Source organism: Dipodomys merriami, unplaced genomic scaffold, assembly GCF_024711535.1.
Source record: "Dipodomys merriami isolate MVZ:Mamm:240054 unplaced genomic scaffold, mDipMer1.0.p SCAF_49, whole genome shotgun sequence".
In the NCBI taxonomy this organism is placed as follows: Eukaryota; Metazoa; Chordata; class Mammalia; order Rodentia; family Heteromyidae; genus Dipodomys; species Dipodomys merriami.
In genome coordinates, this window is record NW_027206057.1 from 7,575,747 (window position 1) to 7,593,453 (window position 17,707).

The 17,707-nt window shown below is 41.1% G+C and overlaps 1 protein-coding gene across 8 annotated transcripts in view; it reads left to right on the forward strand.

The window, feature by feature from the left end:
- The window catches only part of Plcl1 (phospholipase C like 1 (inactive)), a 365,678-nt gene that overhangs the window by 309,976 nt on the left and 37,995 nt on the right, over nt 1-17,707 (forward strand). For all 8 annotated transcript variants that reach the window (XM_069995731.1, XM_069995727.1, XM_069995728.1 and 5 more), the window contains 2 exons: nt 13,994-14,069; nt 17,289-17,398. In XM_069995731.1, coding sequence (XP_069851832.1) covers nt 13,994-14,069; nt 17,289-17,398 — 186 coding nt within the window. The remainder of the gene's footprint in view (nt 1-13,993; nt 14,070-17,288; nt 17,399-17,707) is intronic.

Consider the following 17,707-nt stretch of genomic DNA (forward strand, 5'->3'; position numbering starts at 1 on the left):
TTAGAATAACTGTTATTTTCCCTCCAGCTTTATTGTATAATTGGTAAACAAAACATATCTACTTCAAGTGTACAACATGTTTTGACCTACAAATACATTGTGGAGTGAATATCACAGCCTTTACCTACCCTTTGTATTTCTGTTCCACATTACATAGTGCACATTCCTGTCCTTGGTCACTTCTCTATTTATTAAAGTCCAAATTTTGTCTGAAACTTTCACATTCATTAATTGATTTTATGCAATATATGTTCAATACATACAGAATTTTTGCAGATTTGTTCAATACTGAGATGTGTCTTCCTGATGTAAAGTGGGATGTAGAGAAATACCAAACCTGGTGGGAATATATGTTGCCACTTAGGAAACCAGCACTTTCTCTTTTGAACTCACTTTGATGATATCTCTGGGCTTTTCATTGGTCAATTAAGTGAGCATATTTTGGATAGGTGTTATGTATAACATTGTACAAAGTGCTGGGGAAAAGAAATGAAGTAAAATTTCTGTCTTTGAGGAGCTAGCAATCCTGATGGAAAGGCAGGACTCACATGCTGTGTCCAGAGGCTAGATCCCATGTTCATTTACATGCAAGCTGCAGTCCAGGACTTTGGGGCCTGTGCTAGCCTTCACAGTGGCTTATGACACACCTCCTGCTCTGCCAGGCTCACTGCCTCACAGCTGAATTTATCTGAAGATATTTTTGAAAGAAAACTTTAATATTAATCCTCAAATATTAATATCTCTTCCTTCTTGGCTGCCTGCCTTTCTTTCTTCCTTCTTCCTTCCTTCCTTCCTTCCTTCCTTTCTTTCTTTTTTTCTTTCTTTCTTTCTTTCTTTTTTTCTGCTAGTTGTAGGCCCTTAACTCTGAGCCTGGGCACTGTCCCTCTGCTCTTCAGCTCAAGGCTAGTGCTCTACCACTTGAGCCACAGTGTCACTTCTGGATTTTTCTGCTTAACCCAGGGCCTCATGTATGCAAGGCAAGCACTTTACCACTGAGCCACCTTCTGTGCCCCATTATCTTTTTCTTTTAATAGCTGGGGTTTTTTTTGGTTTGCTTTTCTAATATTCTCATGTGCCTACTTTTTTCATGTATAGTGAAAAAGTATTTGTCTAACATATTCAGTCATCTTATGTGTTATCAATTAATGGGAAAGCTTTTGGGTAGTTGGTATTCTGACTACATCATTCAGAGGTAGACAGATGACAAGGGACTACAGCTGTTAAAAAAAATACCCAAAAACAAAACACAAGAAGAGGCAATCCAAAAATTCATGTGGAACAATAAAAGACCCCGAATAGCAAAAATGAACCTTAACAGAAAGAACAGTGCTGGAGGAATATCAATACCAAATTTCAAACTCTACTATAAAACCATAGTAATCAAAACAGCTTGGTACTGGCACAAGAACAGACCTCAGGATCGATGGAATAGAATTGAAAACCCAGATATGAACCCACAGACCTATAGCCACCTAATCTTCGATAAAGGAGCTAAAAAAATAGAATGGAAGAAAAACAGCCTGTTTAGTAAATGGTGTTGGAAAAATTGGTTAAACACATGTAGAAAGCTAAATCTAGATCCTTCTGTATCACCCTGCACCAGAATCAACACCAAGTGGATCAAAGACCTCAGAGTGAAAGCAGATCCCCTGAAAACATTACAGGACAGAATAGGAGAAACTCTAGGTCTCCTTGGCACAGGCCGAAAATTTCTTAATAAAGACCCAGAAACACAACAAAACAAAGAAAAGTTGGACAAATGGGATTGCATGAAGCTGCAGAGCTTCTGCATGGCAAAAATAAATATCCAGCAAGATCAATAGAAAGCCCACGGATTGGGAGAAGATCTTCACTAGCCATACAATGGACAAGGGTCTCATATCTAAAATATACCTGAAACTCAAAAAATTAAATCCCCAACAACAAATCCTCAAACAAACAACTGTCCAATAAATAAGTGGGCTAAAGACTTAAAGAGAAACTTTTCTGAAGAGGAAATAAGAATGACTAATAGACACATGAAGAAATGCTCAACCTCCCTAGTCATAAAAGAAACACAAATCAAAACAACATTGAAATACCACCTCACTCCAGTTAGAATGACTATAACCAAGAACTCTAATAACAACACATGCTGGAGGGGATGTGGACAGAAGGGAACACTACTGCATTGTTGGTGGGAGTGTAAACTTGTTCAATCACTTTGGAAAATAGTATGGAGGTTCCTCAAAAGACTCCACATAGAGCTCCCCTATGACCCAACAATCCCACTTTTGGGTATTTACCCAAATGATCACAAACAAGACCATCCTAAAGCTACCAGCACAACTATGTTTATTGCAGCATTATTTACCATAGCTAAGATATGGAACCAACCCAAATGCCCCTCAGTAGGATGAGTGGATCAAGAAAATGTGGTATATATACACAATGGAATTCTACGCCTCCATCAGAAAGAATGACATTGCCCCATTTGTTAGGAAATGGAAAGCTTGGAAAAAATTATATTAAGTGTAAGCTAGGTCCAAAGAAACATAGGTCCCATGGTTTCCCTTATTTGCAATAACTAGTATATGTCTGAGACAAGCAGAAAAGGTCAGATAAGATGATGTTAAGCAAAATGAACCCCAAGATAAGGACACAAGTGTTTTTTTTCTTTCTTGCTATTGCTTCTAACGTATTTATAAGGTACCACGTGAATTTTTTTTTGTTGCTTTGTATGTCTCTCCCCCACAGTATAACCCATTTTCACTGTATTTGATGTTGGTATAATTTGGAGAGTGGAAGGGAAAAAATAAATTATTTAAACAGGGAAACAGGTTGACCCATTGCAACAATGAGATGCACAAGACGCTATGTCAAAAAACGAACTTTACAATTTACGCGTGGGGGGAGAATGTAGTTGTGGAGATGGGAGGGAAGGGATGGTGGGAGAAAAACAAAGGAGGAGACAACAATGCTTTGATAAGAAATGTACTCATTACCTTGCTCATGTAACTGTAACCCCTCCTCTGTACAGTATTCTCACAATAAAAAACTTATTTAAAAAACACACACAAAGCTTTCTCCAAAGGTAACTTCTGTTTGCAGTTTAACATTAAAATAAAAGTTAATACTTTACTATGGTTAGATCTATAGGTTTTCTGAAGATGAAGCCAAAACAGTTGAACAACATGAATCAAGGGTTCATTTTTAACCTACTCAGCTGGGGTGTGATTTGGAACGCAGCAGAGTGTGATGGTTTAAGAAGGAATGTGGCAAAGAGAGAGTTAATTGCTCTCTAATAATACTTGCAATGAGACCTAGCCAAGCATAATGTGTTATTACTAATAACCTGTATCAGTGTTAGTACTAATAGTAGTCAGCCTCAGAATGGGAAGAAGATGAAGAAATGTCTATAGTCCCCCAAGGTAATTTTGCTTATTGAAATCAACTTGACTTGAAGTTAAAACAAGTCAAAGATTAAGTCTCTTCCCATACATCATTTTGAAGTTTGTGCGTAACTTTATATTAGTTTGCCATTTCGAAGTTATGTTAGCTTGTATCCTATTAGAACTCAGAAAAAGAAAAATCACAGACATATATCTAACTCAGATGGAGCTGGTTATTTAAATACAATATGTAAACAGTGCACTGAAGCTTCATTGCTCATAGATATAATAGCATGTAGATATAATAACATTGTCTGGGTGAATGGAAAATTGTCAGTATCTTAGGTATGATGAAATTGCCATTTGGTATCAGTATCTCAAGCATACTGGGTATCAGAGAAATATTCATAAGGAACTATTTCAGGTCATTTTCTTTGTCACAAAGGCAGTAATGCAGTCAAAATGGCCTGAAAATTCTGGGGAAGGGCCATGAAACCTAGCTGCCTGGCAGTTTTTAATGAATGGGCTAAAATTGTAATAATATCTCTCTCCCTCTCTCTCTCTATGTATATGTATACATATGCATATATATGTATATATATGTATATATATATTTGTCAGTCGTGAGGCTTGAACTCTGGGCCTGGGCACTGTCCCTCAGCTCTTTAGCTCAAGGCTAGCACTGTGCTACTTGAGCCACAGCACCACTTCTGGTTTTCCGGTGGTTTATTGGAGATAAGAGTCTCACAGACTTTTCTGCCCAGGTTTGCTTTGAACCATGATCCTCAGATCTCAGCCTCCTGAGTAGCTAGGATTACAGGCATGAGCCACCAGTGCCCAGCTACAAATGAATATTTTAAGAAATGTTTTCACAATATATAGTTGATGACTATTTGTGGAACAACTACTAGAGGAAAGAAAGAGGTAAAATGATTTCTTTATACAGAAACCAGCTCACAGTAGTAAATCTATCTCTACAAACATCATGGAGACAAAAGACCTTTGCTCTGTGTGCGTCCTCTTTGCTTACATCACTACACTCAGGCTTTGAAGTGTGAGGCAGGGCCAGTCCCAGTTCAGAGAGCATGTCATTACAAACACCAGGTGTAGCATGGACTCCTAGTCAGCTTACAGATGTTTTGACTTTTATATTTGCTTATGTTTTATGGAGAACTAATCACCTTGGCATGGCTGACTGCTTAAAAGCAGAAGGTGCCAATCTGTTAATGATACTTTTGTTTCATTTAACATAGTTAAGAGATTAAGGGACTCAAAAATGAAAGGAATTGTTTTCATTCTAGTTAGTGTGTGTGTGTGTGTGTGTGTGTGTGTGTGTGTGTGTGTGTGTGTGTGTGTGTGTCCGACATCTGATTGACATCTGCCTTTGGGCAGATGAGCCATTGCAGAACCAAAGACTCCAAACCCAGTGTTTGTGTAGAAGGAAGGTAGCAGACTGACATTTTCAGGCCTTAATGGTGAGAGAACAGAAATAGGTTTGGGGTAGATCAGCTTTATAAATTTTCTGTTTTCAAGCAATAAGTAGCCTTTCCAAAGGAAAGGATGGGAAAAGCAGAGGATGAGGGTTAAACACATCTGTGGTGGATTTCATAGGAAGACCATTAATAATAGCTAATGTGTATAGGGAGAAGTACTAATGGCAAAAATTCATTTTCACTATGCTTGATGGTTATTGTTTATCACCAACTTGCACTTGTACTTGCAAGTGTGCCCTTTAACACTTCTTATAGAACACTTTTTTTTTTTATTTTTATTTTTTGGGTCCGGTCGTGGGGCCTGAACTCTGGGCCTGGGTGCTGTCCCTCAGCTCTTCAGCTCAAGGCTAGTGCTCTACCACTTGAGCCACAGCGCCACTTCCGGCTTTTTTTCTTTTTGCTTATGTGGTGCTGGGGAATCAAACCCAGGGCCTCATGCATGCAAGGCAAGTGCTCTACCACTGAGCTACCTTCCCAGCTCCTTACAGAACACTTTATAAGTTTACATCCTATTTTCAAGAATGCCTGAGTCCTGTTCTAAATTCCTCTCTAGTCTGTGGCTTTAGGTAAGCCATCTTCATTTATAAAATGGTATTGCCCATGATAAGTTGTCTTGAAGATGACTTTTAATAGTTTAGGCATTTAAACATAAATTCAGGAGAAAATTAGAATCTATGGAAGTTTTTTGAGTCCTGATAGGATCAAAATTTATTATTTTCCATACCATTAAGTAGTTACATTGGACTCCAGATCCCACTTAGGTGTCGTGCTCATTGAGAAGAGCTGAAAGAACTTGCACAGCTTAGACAATTGAATCTAGCTCTAACTAATAATGTTACTGCCCCTTCAGTAAACATTTCCTTTCAAATACATAGTTTTGCTTTTAACTGACAACTTTACACATCTCTTCTTAAGTCAAATCTACTGGCTGAAGTAATGCCAATGTTTATCTTGGCAAGTACTCTATTCTAGATACAAAACCCAGGCAAGGAAATGAATCCATTAGGAGACACCCAAGTGACACAACCAAAGAAAAGCTTCTGTGTTGCAAGAACATGAAAAGGCAACTGGGAGCTCAGGCTGAGCCATCAGACATGATAATCAGGTCATCATCTGATCCCATTGATTGAGTCTATCCTGAGTGTCCAAACTGTCCAGCTGGAGATTATCTGAGGACATCCGCTCTCTGTCTCTGTCTCTGTCTCTTTGCCTCTGTCTCTGTCTCTGTCTCTCTCTCTCTGTCTCTCACTAGCTTTTGCACTTGACATTTTATTTACATTAGTATCAGAAAGATTGGAAGGAGAATGTAGACATCATATTCAATGTATATTTGTGAAATGCAACTAGAAAACTAAGGGGATGGGTGGGGGGGGGTGGGAGATGTAGTGACCGCCTACTCGACCAGCGAGGAAAAACGACCACCACACCAGGAGTCTTCTCAGATCACGCTTTATTGGAGAGCCTTTTAGTTGTAGGAGAGCTTGGGCGCGAGAGAGCGTGCACCCGAAACACAGCCGCTTATATAGGGAATTCGAACACGGGTCTTTTCTATTGTTGGTCGCCTGCCTTTTACCGTCACCAGGTGTCATGGGATTGGCTGGGGACACTACCGGGCTCGCGCACGCGCACAGCCCAGGCGTCCCGCCAAGCACCGTCTGGAGTGGTAATCCTCAAAACTGCAAGGGAGTGGGCGGAGTCTCGCCTCGGCTCCCTACAGTTCCCCCTTCTTTGTTTTATGGCAACAGGTAAGAGTAGAGGTTGGGCCTCTGTCTAAGACATTAATGAGAGGACCTTGCACTGGCCTTCGCCTGAGGGGCGCACCTTCCCCAGTGATGACCAGGCCCGTCCGATGCCTTTTTTGCAGAGGTGGGATCTTGGGCATCAACCCACTTGCAACCCAGCATGCTCTTCTTGAGGAGATGAGAACCATCTCCTCAAGTGCAGTGCACTTGCCTTGCACCCTGTCCCAAATTGCAAATTGCATACCTGTCCCGGTGCAATGGGATCCCCTGATCCCTCGGGGTGCTAAGGCTATGCAGAATGGTAAGGCTTAACTGCCTCTTAGGGCCGACAGCCAAATCTGGGGTGAGGATCCACTCTCCAAAGCGGCTAATGCTTGCGAGATAACAACCTTGTCCCTTCTGGTTTGGGCTCGAAGGCGACAGACCAACCATAGGCAGACCACGCATCCTCCCAAGCAGCAGGCTAAAAACATTCCGACTCCCACCCGCTCTTTGACAAAGGACACCACAGAGGCAATCCAGTCAGTAAATTGTAACAGCCCACAGCATCATTGGTTTAGCTATCACAGGGATTGCTATTAGCACTGTTGCTAACAGCAAGAAGATCAGCTGCATCTTCAAGAGGGGGTTTTTCTGCAGTCTCCACCGGCCTGGTCAGTCTCGTTGGCACCCAGTGAGGTACTTCTTGACTCTGTGGAAAAACACAAACAGCTCCCCTGGATCTCGTTATTACCGGATCCGGTCCATACCATTTATTATTAATAACATCCTTCCACATAACCATGTCTTTAGTATCCATGGAGTCTCTTGTCATATGCCGATCTGCGGCAGACTGATCGTTGTCATTTAGAATTTAAAAATTAAGGGTAAAGAGCGCAAGAGAAAGTCTTTCCCTGGGGGACGCGGACTCAGCAACTCCCCCTTTTTGTTTTTGAAGCATTTCTTTTATGCTTCTATTAGCTCTTTCCACTATACCTTGTCCTTGAGGATTGTAGGGCAATCCGGTGGTGTGGGCAACCTGCATTTGTGCGCAAAAGGCGCGAAAACCATGGGAAGTATAAGCAGGGCCATTATCCGTCTTAAGTCTAAGGGGCTTTCCCCAAGCTGCCCAAGCTTCTAAGCAGTGTATTCTGACGTGAGACACCTTTTCTCCTGCCAGAGGTGTGGCATGAATGACACCAGAAAAGGTGTCCACAGACACATGTAAATATTTCAACTTACCAAATTCCGTCAGATGAGTAACATCCATTTGCCATAGGGCATTTGGTCTCAACCCCCTGGGGTTTACCCCCACATGGGGAGGATGAAGAAAGGTAACACAAGATTTACAGGCTTTAACAATATCTCTTGCCACATGCCTGGACAAATTATATCTTTTCCTAAGGGTATTAGCAGGTACATGATACAATCTATGAAAGTCTTTTGCCAATTCTACAGGATCAGCAGCAACCAGAGCCATAGCCCGAGTTGCCTGGTCCACCAAATCATTACACTTTGCCATCGGGCCTGGCAACATGGAGTGGGCACGAATATGTCCAATATAAAAAGGATGTTTTCTGTTTAAGATAAGGGATTGAATCTGTAACAAAACATTAGAAATTGTACTGGCCTGCTTAACTGAAGCAGCAACTTCAAGAAAAGCAACGGCATTTACAACATATAATGAATCAGAAAATAAGTTAAAAGGTTGATCAAATCTTTTAAAAACTTCAAGCACAATTAAACATTCAACAGCCTGTGGGACATTCGGCCGAAAATTAAAGACTACCGGCTGTTTGTGTCCTTGAACAAAAAAGGCACCTTGTCCAGATTTTGATCCATCCGTAAAGATGGTTAGAGCATCAACCAAGGGCTCCTTTGAAGTGACAACAGGAAAATACACTAAATTTTTGTTAACTATGGCAAGCAGAGGATGCTTAGGATAATGATTATCAATTACATTTGGAAATGAGCAAACAAGAATTGCCCACATATCCATTGTGGCTGCTAAAATTTCAACTTGCTCACGGGTGTATGGAATAATTAATTTATCATACCCAAATTTGCCTCTTTTTTTATTTTTTATTTTTTTTTATTTTTATTTTATTTTTTTTCCTCAGATCAAAATTGCCTGTTTAGCCACTAATTCAGGAAAATATTGAACAGTTTTTGTTCCCACAGAATCATAGCATTAATAGTTAGCCTTTGAAGCAAGGCAGTGGTATAATTGGCCGTCACTCAATAAGTCCGGACTGCCTCAACTAAATCCTTAAGCTGGAAGTAGGAAACCGGCTCAAGAATTCTCTCATTAGTAATGGGATTTTCAAAAACTGGAAAGGCGGCGCTAACGGCGACCAGGTGCTGCCTTTTATAAAGTGACTCTTCCCTGCCGGCGGGCACGGCGGGGGGGCCGACGGGTGAGGGGCAGCTCCGCTTCCTCTCCCTGGCTGCTGCGGTACTCCCACCCCTAGGGGGCGCCACCCTCCATATCTGTCTGCCTCGTGCTCCGCCGCAGCCTCTTCTAACTCTTCACTATCAGCTGGATCGAGCTGCTCTCCCTCCTCCTCTAACATTTCTTCCTCTGAGTCACTCACAAGATTACTATATTCTTGGTCCCGCCCTTCCACATGTAGGGCTGAGAACCGGTTTGCTTTTAAAGAAGGGCAAGGGAGTCTCCTTGAGACCCCCTCCTCTCTGAAACCCTTCTCCTTTTGTGAGGGCTGCAGCCCCTCTTGCTTTAATTCTTTAGGATCCTTTTCTCTTTTTTCCCTTTTTCTTTTAGGCCTATTTTCCTCCCCCTTACTGTATGCTGACTCTGATAGACTATCCTGATGCCGTGTTAGTACTTTGCATCCTTCCTGGATTAAATCAAACCCTCCCTCCTCGAGGCAAGTGCGCACCATCAAAAAGACAAGCCACAAGGGAAGAAGCAATGCAAGCAACCAATAAATATCTAAATCTACAGTGAACAGCATACCGGGGGATATTTACCGACGTCTCCTCTCTGCGTGTTGAGTTCTGGCTCCAATTTAGCCTCTCGCGCGGGTCCCGTCCCAGGTTCGTTCCCGGGTTTCAGCACCAGTTGTTGTGACCGCCTACTCGACCAGCGAGGAAAAACGACCACCACACCAGGAGTCTTCTCAGATCACGCTTTATTGGAGAGCCTTTTAGTTGTAGGAGAGCTTGGGCGCGAGAGAGCGTGCACCCGAAACACAGCCGCTTATATAGGGAATTCGAACACGGGTCTTTTCTATTGTTGGTCGCCTGCCTTTTACCGTCACCAGGTGTCATGGGATTGGCTGGGGACACTACCGGGCTCGCGCACGCGCACAGCCCAGGCGTCCCGCCAAGCACCGTCTGGAGTGGTAATCCTCAAAACTGCAAGGGAGTGGGCGGAGTCTCGCCTCGGCTCACTACAGGGAGATATGGGGTAGAAGATGAAAGGGGTAATGTTGGTTAAGTGCATTATACTCACAAATTGACATGTTATATTGAAACCCCTTGTACAACTACTTAAAGATAATATTAACATTTTTGTTAATATTATAATACAGGGAGAAAATGAGTTATCATTTAAGATAGAAAAGAAATTCTGTGAACAGACTGAAGAGTAGAATGTTTTACGAATTTGAAGATGAGAAGGAAAATCAGGGACGCAGCAGAGGACAGGGGCACTGAAGTGTCTTTGAGTCTGGTGTATGCTTTTGGCCAAGGAAACTTGGCATAAGAAAACTTCCCAAATAGAAAAAGTGGAGGAATAAACAGGGACATTTAGGAAGCATAGGTCCATCCAGGTAAACAGGACCTAGGGAAGCTGGGAAACCATGGGGGGAAAGGCTGTGAGGCCTTTGGGTCTCAGGCCTGGAAGGCTTAAGCTCTAGGATAGAAACATTTTACTTCCTTTAGCAAGCACAGGAGGACATTACAAAAGTAGAAACTAATAGCATTGTGAGTTTGGAAGATGATATTTAATAAGGAGTGCAGTGGGCAGGAACCTGCCAGTAGCTGAGCAGGGACTCAGACCCTCCTCTGAGCACTGTGAAGGGGATTTTCCAGGAGCTTGAAGATGACAGAAATGAGCTGAGGGCTGAGACACAGGATGGAAATGAGCAGAAAAAAATTCATTGAGGTGACATTTGACTGCCTAGGGAAAAGGATCACAAGAGTTGAAAAGGCAGAGAATGGTCCAAGGAGCAGGAACAAGGTAGGAGAACAAGGAGATGAAGTGATAGGATGAGAGGAGTTGGTGGCTATTAGACGCAGGCACAGAGGAGGAGACAGGAGAATGGCAGGATGCAAAAGTATCTAGCCGGGATGATGCCCATAATGATCAACATCCCTTCCCAGCCTCCTCCCACCCCCCATCCAATCCTCCCCCCCACCAAAGTTGTAAAGTTCATTTTCGACATGACAACTTGTACTTCTTATTGTTGCAACAGGTCCACCTGTATCCTTAAACGACTTGTTTTTCCCCTTCTCCTCCACAAATTATACAGACATCAAATATAGTGAAATCAGGGATTATACTGTGGGGGAGGGACATACAAAGCAACAAAGAAATAATCTTATAAATGCATTAGAAACAAATGCATGAAAGAACAAAAGCATTAAAATACATATCTAAGGGATCATTTTCCTAACATCACATTATCTGGCCTTTTCTGCTTGACTCAGACATATACTAGATATTGCAAATAAGGGAAACCATGGCACCTATGTTTCTTTGGGCTTGTCTTACTTCACTTAATATAATTTTTCCCAAGCCTTTCCATTTCCTAACAAATGGAGCAATGTCATTCTTTCTGCTGGAGGCATAGAATTCCATTGTGTATATATACCACATTTTCTTGATCCATTGATCTACTGAGGGGCATCTGGGTTGGTTCCATATCTTAGCTATGGTAAATAATGCTGCAATAAACAAAGTTGTGCTGGTAGCTTTAGTGTGGTCTTGTTTGTAAACATTTGGGTAAATGCCGAAAAGTGGGATTGCTGGGTCATAGGGGAGTTCTATGTGAAGTCTTTTGAGGAACCTCCATACTGCTTTCCAAAGTGGTTGAACAAGTTTACATTCCCACCAACAATGAAGTAAGGTTCCCTTCTGTCCACATCCCCTCCAGCATCTGTTGTTGTTAGAGTTCTTGATTTTTGCCATTCTAACTGGGGTGAGGTGGTACCTCAATGTTGTTTTGATTTGCATTTCTTTTATGTCTAGGGAGGTTGAGCATTTCTTCATGTGTCTATTGGCCATCCTTCTTTCCTCTTCAGAGAAGTTTCTCTTTCAGTCTTTAACCCACTTATTTATTGGTCAGTTGTTTGTTTGAGGATTTGTTGTTGGGGGATTTAATTTTTTGAGTTCCAAGTATATTTTAGATATGAGACCCTTGTCCATTGTATGGCTAGTGAAGATCTTCTCCCAATCCGTGGGCTTTCTATTGATATTGCTAGCTATGTCCTTTGCCATGCAGAAGCTCTGCAGCTTTCATGCAATCCCATTTGTCCAACCTTTCTTTGATTTGTTGTGTTTCTGGGTCTCTATTAAGAAAATTTCGACTTGCGCCAAGGAGACCTAGGGTTTCTCCTATTCCATCTTGTAATGTTTTCAGACTGTCTGCTTTGACTCGAGGTCTTTGATCCATTTAGAGTTGATTCTGGTGCAGGGTGATATATAAGGATCTAGCTTTAGTTTTCTACAAGTAGTTAACCAATTTTGCCAGCACCATTTACTGAAGAGGCTGTCTTTCTTCCATTCTATTTTTTTTAGCTCCCTTATCCAATATTAGATGGCTATAGGTCTATAGGTTCATTTCTGGGTTTTCAATTCTATTCCATTGGTCCTGAGGTCTGTTCTTATGCCAGTACCAAGCTGTTTTGATTATTATGGCTTTATAGTAGAGTTTGAAATTTGGTATTGATATTCCTCCAGCAGTGTTCTTTCTGTTGAGGAACGTTTTTGCTATTTGGGGACTTTTATTGTTCCATATGAATTTTTGGATTGCCTCTTCTATTTCCTTGAATAATGAGGTTGGAATTTTGATAGGTATCGCATTGAATTTGTAGATAGCCTTGGGAAGTATTGCCATTTTCACGATGTTAATCTTTCCAATCCAGGAGCATGGGAGGTTTTGCCATTTTCTAAGTTGTGTTTTGATTTCCTTTTTCAAGTTTTTAAAGTTTTCATCATAGAGATCCTTCACTTCTTTGGTTAAGTTAATTCCTAGGGATTGATTTTTTTTATAATACTTTATCCATTCAATTTGAGTTGACTTCCCTGCTTGACTATGTCTGTTTTTGTTCTTCAATGCATTTTACTCTTCAACCCATAGTGGCTACTCAATCTGTGTTTGTTAAATGAAGAATAGTTGGATTTTACTCCTGTGGGTCTCTTAAGGCACTAAACATTTGTGACTCAATGTCATTTTTCCATTATGTGTTTGCAGACACCAATCTCTGTATCAGGAAATGATTACATTAAGACTTCAATCTGTTGATCGGCATCAGTTCATTGTGAAAGCAGGAAAACGGCTCACTCCATATCTTGTATGTCTTGGATTTTATTTTGAGACAGATATACATGGAAGGGAAAACTGAAGGAGGTCAATGTATTAGAACGACTGGAAATTCAGGAACTGTTAATTTACCAACTGGTTGTCTTTGTTTATTCACCTGCATTTTCAAAGAGCCCCAATCCCAGTCTTTATGATCACAACTTCTTTACCTGTTACCATTTTTATCTCCAGCCCATCGTCTTCACCCACACAGATTGTTCTTTTCTTCATTTGCATGATAGTTGTCTTATTTGCCCCACTTCACTTGATATACGAATCCCCTCTTGGACATTTCACTCTCCATCCAAACATAGAGGGCAGTGACAGCCATTTCTTTGTGGTTTTCTACAAGTTCTGTTGAGTTCCTCATTTGGAAATCTTACCCACTCCTTACTCTGGACACCAGAGCTCTCTGAGAATGAAGAAATCCCTGTCTTTAAGCTACCAGCTTCACTGATGCATTCAGCAACCCACAACTCATAAGTAGGGGATTCTTTCAATGACACTCTCTCAATACCATTTGCCTTGATGTTGTAGGACCTTTGATGTAAGGGAGTAGAAATCAGAGGTGTTCATGACTGTGACATGGGACTTAGACAATGTATATGCATTATGCAACAATTACTGTTTGGTACCCAGTACATGTGTGGTATGTTACACAGCTGAAACCATCTTAAGAATGGTGACTATAGTCTCAAGTGTTACGAATAGATGGGGGCTGCATCAGAGAATCTCCTTTCTCATGGTTGAGGCCATGTTCTCTATGACTGGATGAATCTCCTGGGTCTCTCTAGCCCATTTACCCAGTGGGCCAGTCTAAGGACTTCTAACACTTTATTGATATTTGTTTTCTCTAACAGATGATTCAAGAGAGCCGGTTTCTCATAGAAATGGCAGACTCAGTCCACGAAAAGATTGTACAGTGTCAGAAAGCAGGTAATTCTTTTTCTGTTTTGTTTAGAAATAACAATGATGTTTCCTGGGATACTCAAATTATTTCTCTTCTTCCTCTTAAAATTTGAGCAATTTCGTGGTGTTGTTTAATTATATTTTAAATTAACACTTAAGTCTTTGTTTAGTAAAGGAGAAATCTAGGTGGTAACAGGTAGATTGTATTTGTGTTTAAAGGTATGGCATCTGAAGATGACAAGAACATGTATTAGGGATTCTGAATCTACTTTTGTTGTTTGAGAGCCTTTCCAATTCTTTTACTACTGGTATGGAAAGTACACATGACCCTTTAAAATTCTTCATATTTGCAATCTAAGACCATAGCCTCATTTATTATTTATACTTTTGTCCTATTTACTAGTCCTTTTTAGGTTTACTTTCTGTAAGGATGGAAGGGATCATTTATTGATCAGCACAGTCCTCTGTTTATTTGTCCACACCCCTGGGCTTTTATTTCTCACATCCCTGTGCTCTTTTGTCTACATAAACAATGATTGTTATAAGGAAGATGACAGCGAGAACAGTTGCTGTATAAATATTCATGTGGTATAAGAAGCACACATACTATATTACTCAGTCCTCATAACAGTTCTGCAAGATAGTCTTTATTGGGTCCAATTCATCAGGGGGTCATCTGAGATTCTGAGCCTGAATGAATGATCTAGGGTTCCATATAAACACACAGTGGGGCTAACTTTGAATTCAGACCAGATTTAAAACTACTGCTTTCCGCTGATCAGCTGGAAGGCTTAGATATTTTAGTTACCAGGAAACACCCAATGCTCAAATGATTCCAGGTGCTACTCTGAGAGCTTTATGGGTGTTGACTTATTTATCGCAATTCTCACCTTATATACCATAGTCCCCACCTTTCCAGTGAGGAACCTGAAGCCTGGTAAGTTTCCTGTTACCAAGAGTCATATAGCTAGTAAGAAGTATGCCCAAATATAGGCCTGGCCCTACACACATACTGTTTGCCTTGTTCTGTGTTTGTGATGTTAGCATCAGAAAAGTTTTGGTTTTTAGCAGCACTCATTAAAATAAATTAACTAGGAAAAGGAGAATGATGGTAAACCTCTGCCCAGCTTGGCGGCTTCAAGCTTGCCATGAGTCTAGCATCCATGCTGCTTAGCCTGCCGTGAGTCTAGCGCACAACATCGCTCAGGTCTGGAAAGCTGGCAGTGCTGTGCCCCTGCTTGGCTGCCATCCTGAATGGAGAATCATTAATAAGATAAAGTATCTTGGAGTGCTTAATCCAGAGAAGACAGGGCACATGAGGATTCCATCCTATCTTTTTTTTCAAATGCCTAGAGGGCTGCACTGTGCGTAAGCAGTTGGACTTTGTTGGTTTGGGTCCAGTTAGCACTGAGGCATAGAAGTTCCAGGGGAAAGATTGGCTTGGTATCAATCATAGCTCCTCCTGAAGGACAGAACAAAATGTCCAGAAGAGGATGCAATTGGTAGCCCTGCACGGGTGATGATAATACTTTCCATGGTATTCAGGCTCAAGTGGAGATAGAGTTAAATAAGAAAACGTAAAGGCCATTCCCAGTTCTGAAATACTTGAGTGTCTTCAGAAATTATATTTCTTAAAAAGTCTTTCACTTGCAGTGAATGTTTACTAATGACTGCTGGTCATCTATGTGTGCCCTGGGGCTTGTTTTTATACATGTGTGTGAGGGCACCCTTAATATATGGTTGTCCTTGCACACCACACCCTTCATACACAGCCCAGACAGATGATATGCAAGGAAAATAACACTTGTTGGAAGGCTTTGCTTCTTAGTTTCTCATGTCTTTGTTTCTACCCTGGTTGTTTAAAAGGTAATTAGCCTGTATTATACTTGTTTCCCTCTCTGTGGATAACTGTTTGATGGGATGCATAAAGTGCAAATTAAAAATTCAGTCTGGGGGCTGGGAAGGTCGCTCAGTGGTAGAGTGCTTGCCTTGCATGCATGAGGCCCTGGGTTCGATTCCTCAGCACCACATAAGCAGAAAAAGCCAGAACTGGCACTGTGGCTCAAGTGTTAGAGCGCTAGCCTTGAGCTGAAGAGCAGAGGGCCAGTGCCCAGGCTCAGAGTTAAGGGCCCACAACTGGCAGAAAAAAAAAGAAAGAAAGAAAACAAGAATTCAATTTGAAGATTTAGAAATAATGAGGGGATAAGAATGTGAAATTATTTTAAATGACTTAAATGATGTTTTGGAGTTTTTCATTTTATTTTTTATTAGTAATTATCCTATTGGGACTCGGATCTAGATGACAATGAATGCTTTCAATCTTAATTTAAAAAATAAAAATAAGGTAGCAGGTACATTTCCTGATTCTCATATGAAGCAAAGCACAACATGCACCCACTTAACTTTTCATCTTGTCTTCTTTGGTACCAGAATTTGAACTCAGGATCTCATGCTTGCTCAGTTGGCATTCTACCATTTGATTCACATATCCATCCTGGCTTATTTCTGGTTATTTTGGAGATGGGGTCTCCAGGACTTTTCTGCCCAGACTAACTGAAAAATGATCCTTAGATCTCCATTCCTAAGTAGGTAGGATGGCAGGCATGAACATCAGTACCCAGTGCCAAGATAAGCACTGAGAAAGCATCATTTGAGTTGGGAACCTCAAAGCACTCAGCCCCAAGATGGACTCAACCAGAGCTTTGTATTGATAAAACTTTTATTGGAATGCATGTTCCAAGGAAGAACTTGGGAGGAGATGGAAACTAGGCTTGTGTCATTACTGAATACTCATTTAGAAAAGTCCTCTCTGTCTGCAATGCTTGGTAAGAAATGTATGCATTATCCTGCCCATGTAATTGTAGCCCCTCTGTACAGTATGTTCTCAAATAAAATAAAATAAAATTAAAAAAAAAGTCCTCTCTGTGTGTCTCTATCTCTGTCTTTGACTCTGTCTCTGTTTCTATCTCTATCTCTGTCTTCCTGTCTCTCCCTCTCTTTTTCTCTCCTTCTCTTCTGCTTCTTTTTTCTTTATCTACTTTCATAGCCCAAATGATAAAAGTTTGGGTCTGTTTTTGATTCTCTAACTATTAATCCAATCTGATAGTGTTTGCTATCTTAGAATATATCCTGTCAAAGCATCAAAAAAAAAGAATGTGAAATTACATTTTACTGACAATATTTTCATAATACAATGCCCATTTTTCCCATAGTTTATACTAATATTTATGTGCTCTCTTATCAAAGGGATGGAGTACCATGAAGAACTTCATAATCTGGGAGCAAAGGAAGGCTTGAAAGGAAGAAAACTCAACAAGGCATCTGAGAGCTTTGCTTGGAACATCACAGTATTGAAGGTAGATGCCCCCTTTGCCTTTATAACTCTTGAGCTCTCTTCCACTTGGAGAGAAACACAGTGGGGTAACATGCTCACTGGATTTTTAAGTAATATCTGGCCTGATCACCAGATTCATGTTCCAAGAGATGAAAAGATGCAGCTGGGTGGGCCCACTTTTTGTCCTAATGGTGCAGTGAGGTCTGTGGTGGAGACAGAGAACAGTATGTGAGACCTAATTCCATTGCCATGTGGGGTGTGTGTGTGTGTGTGTGTGTGTGTGTGTGTGTGTGTGTGTGTGTGTGTGTGTGTGTGTGTGTGTGTGTGTGTG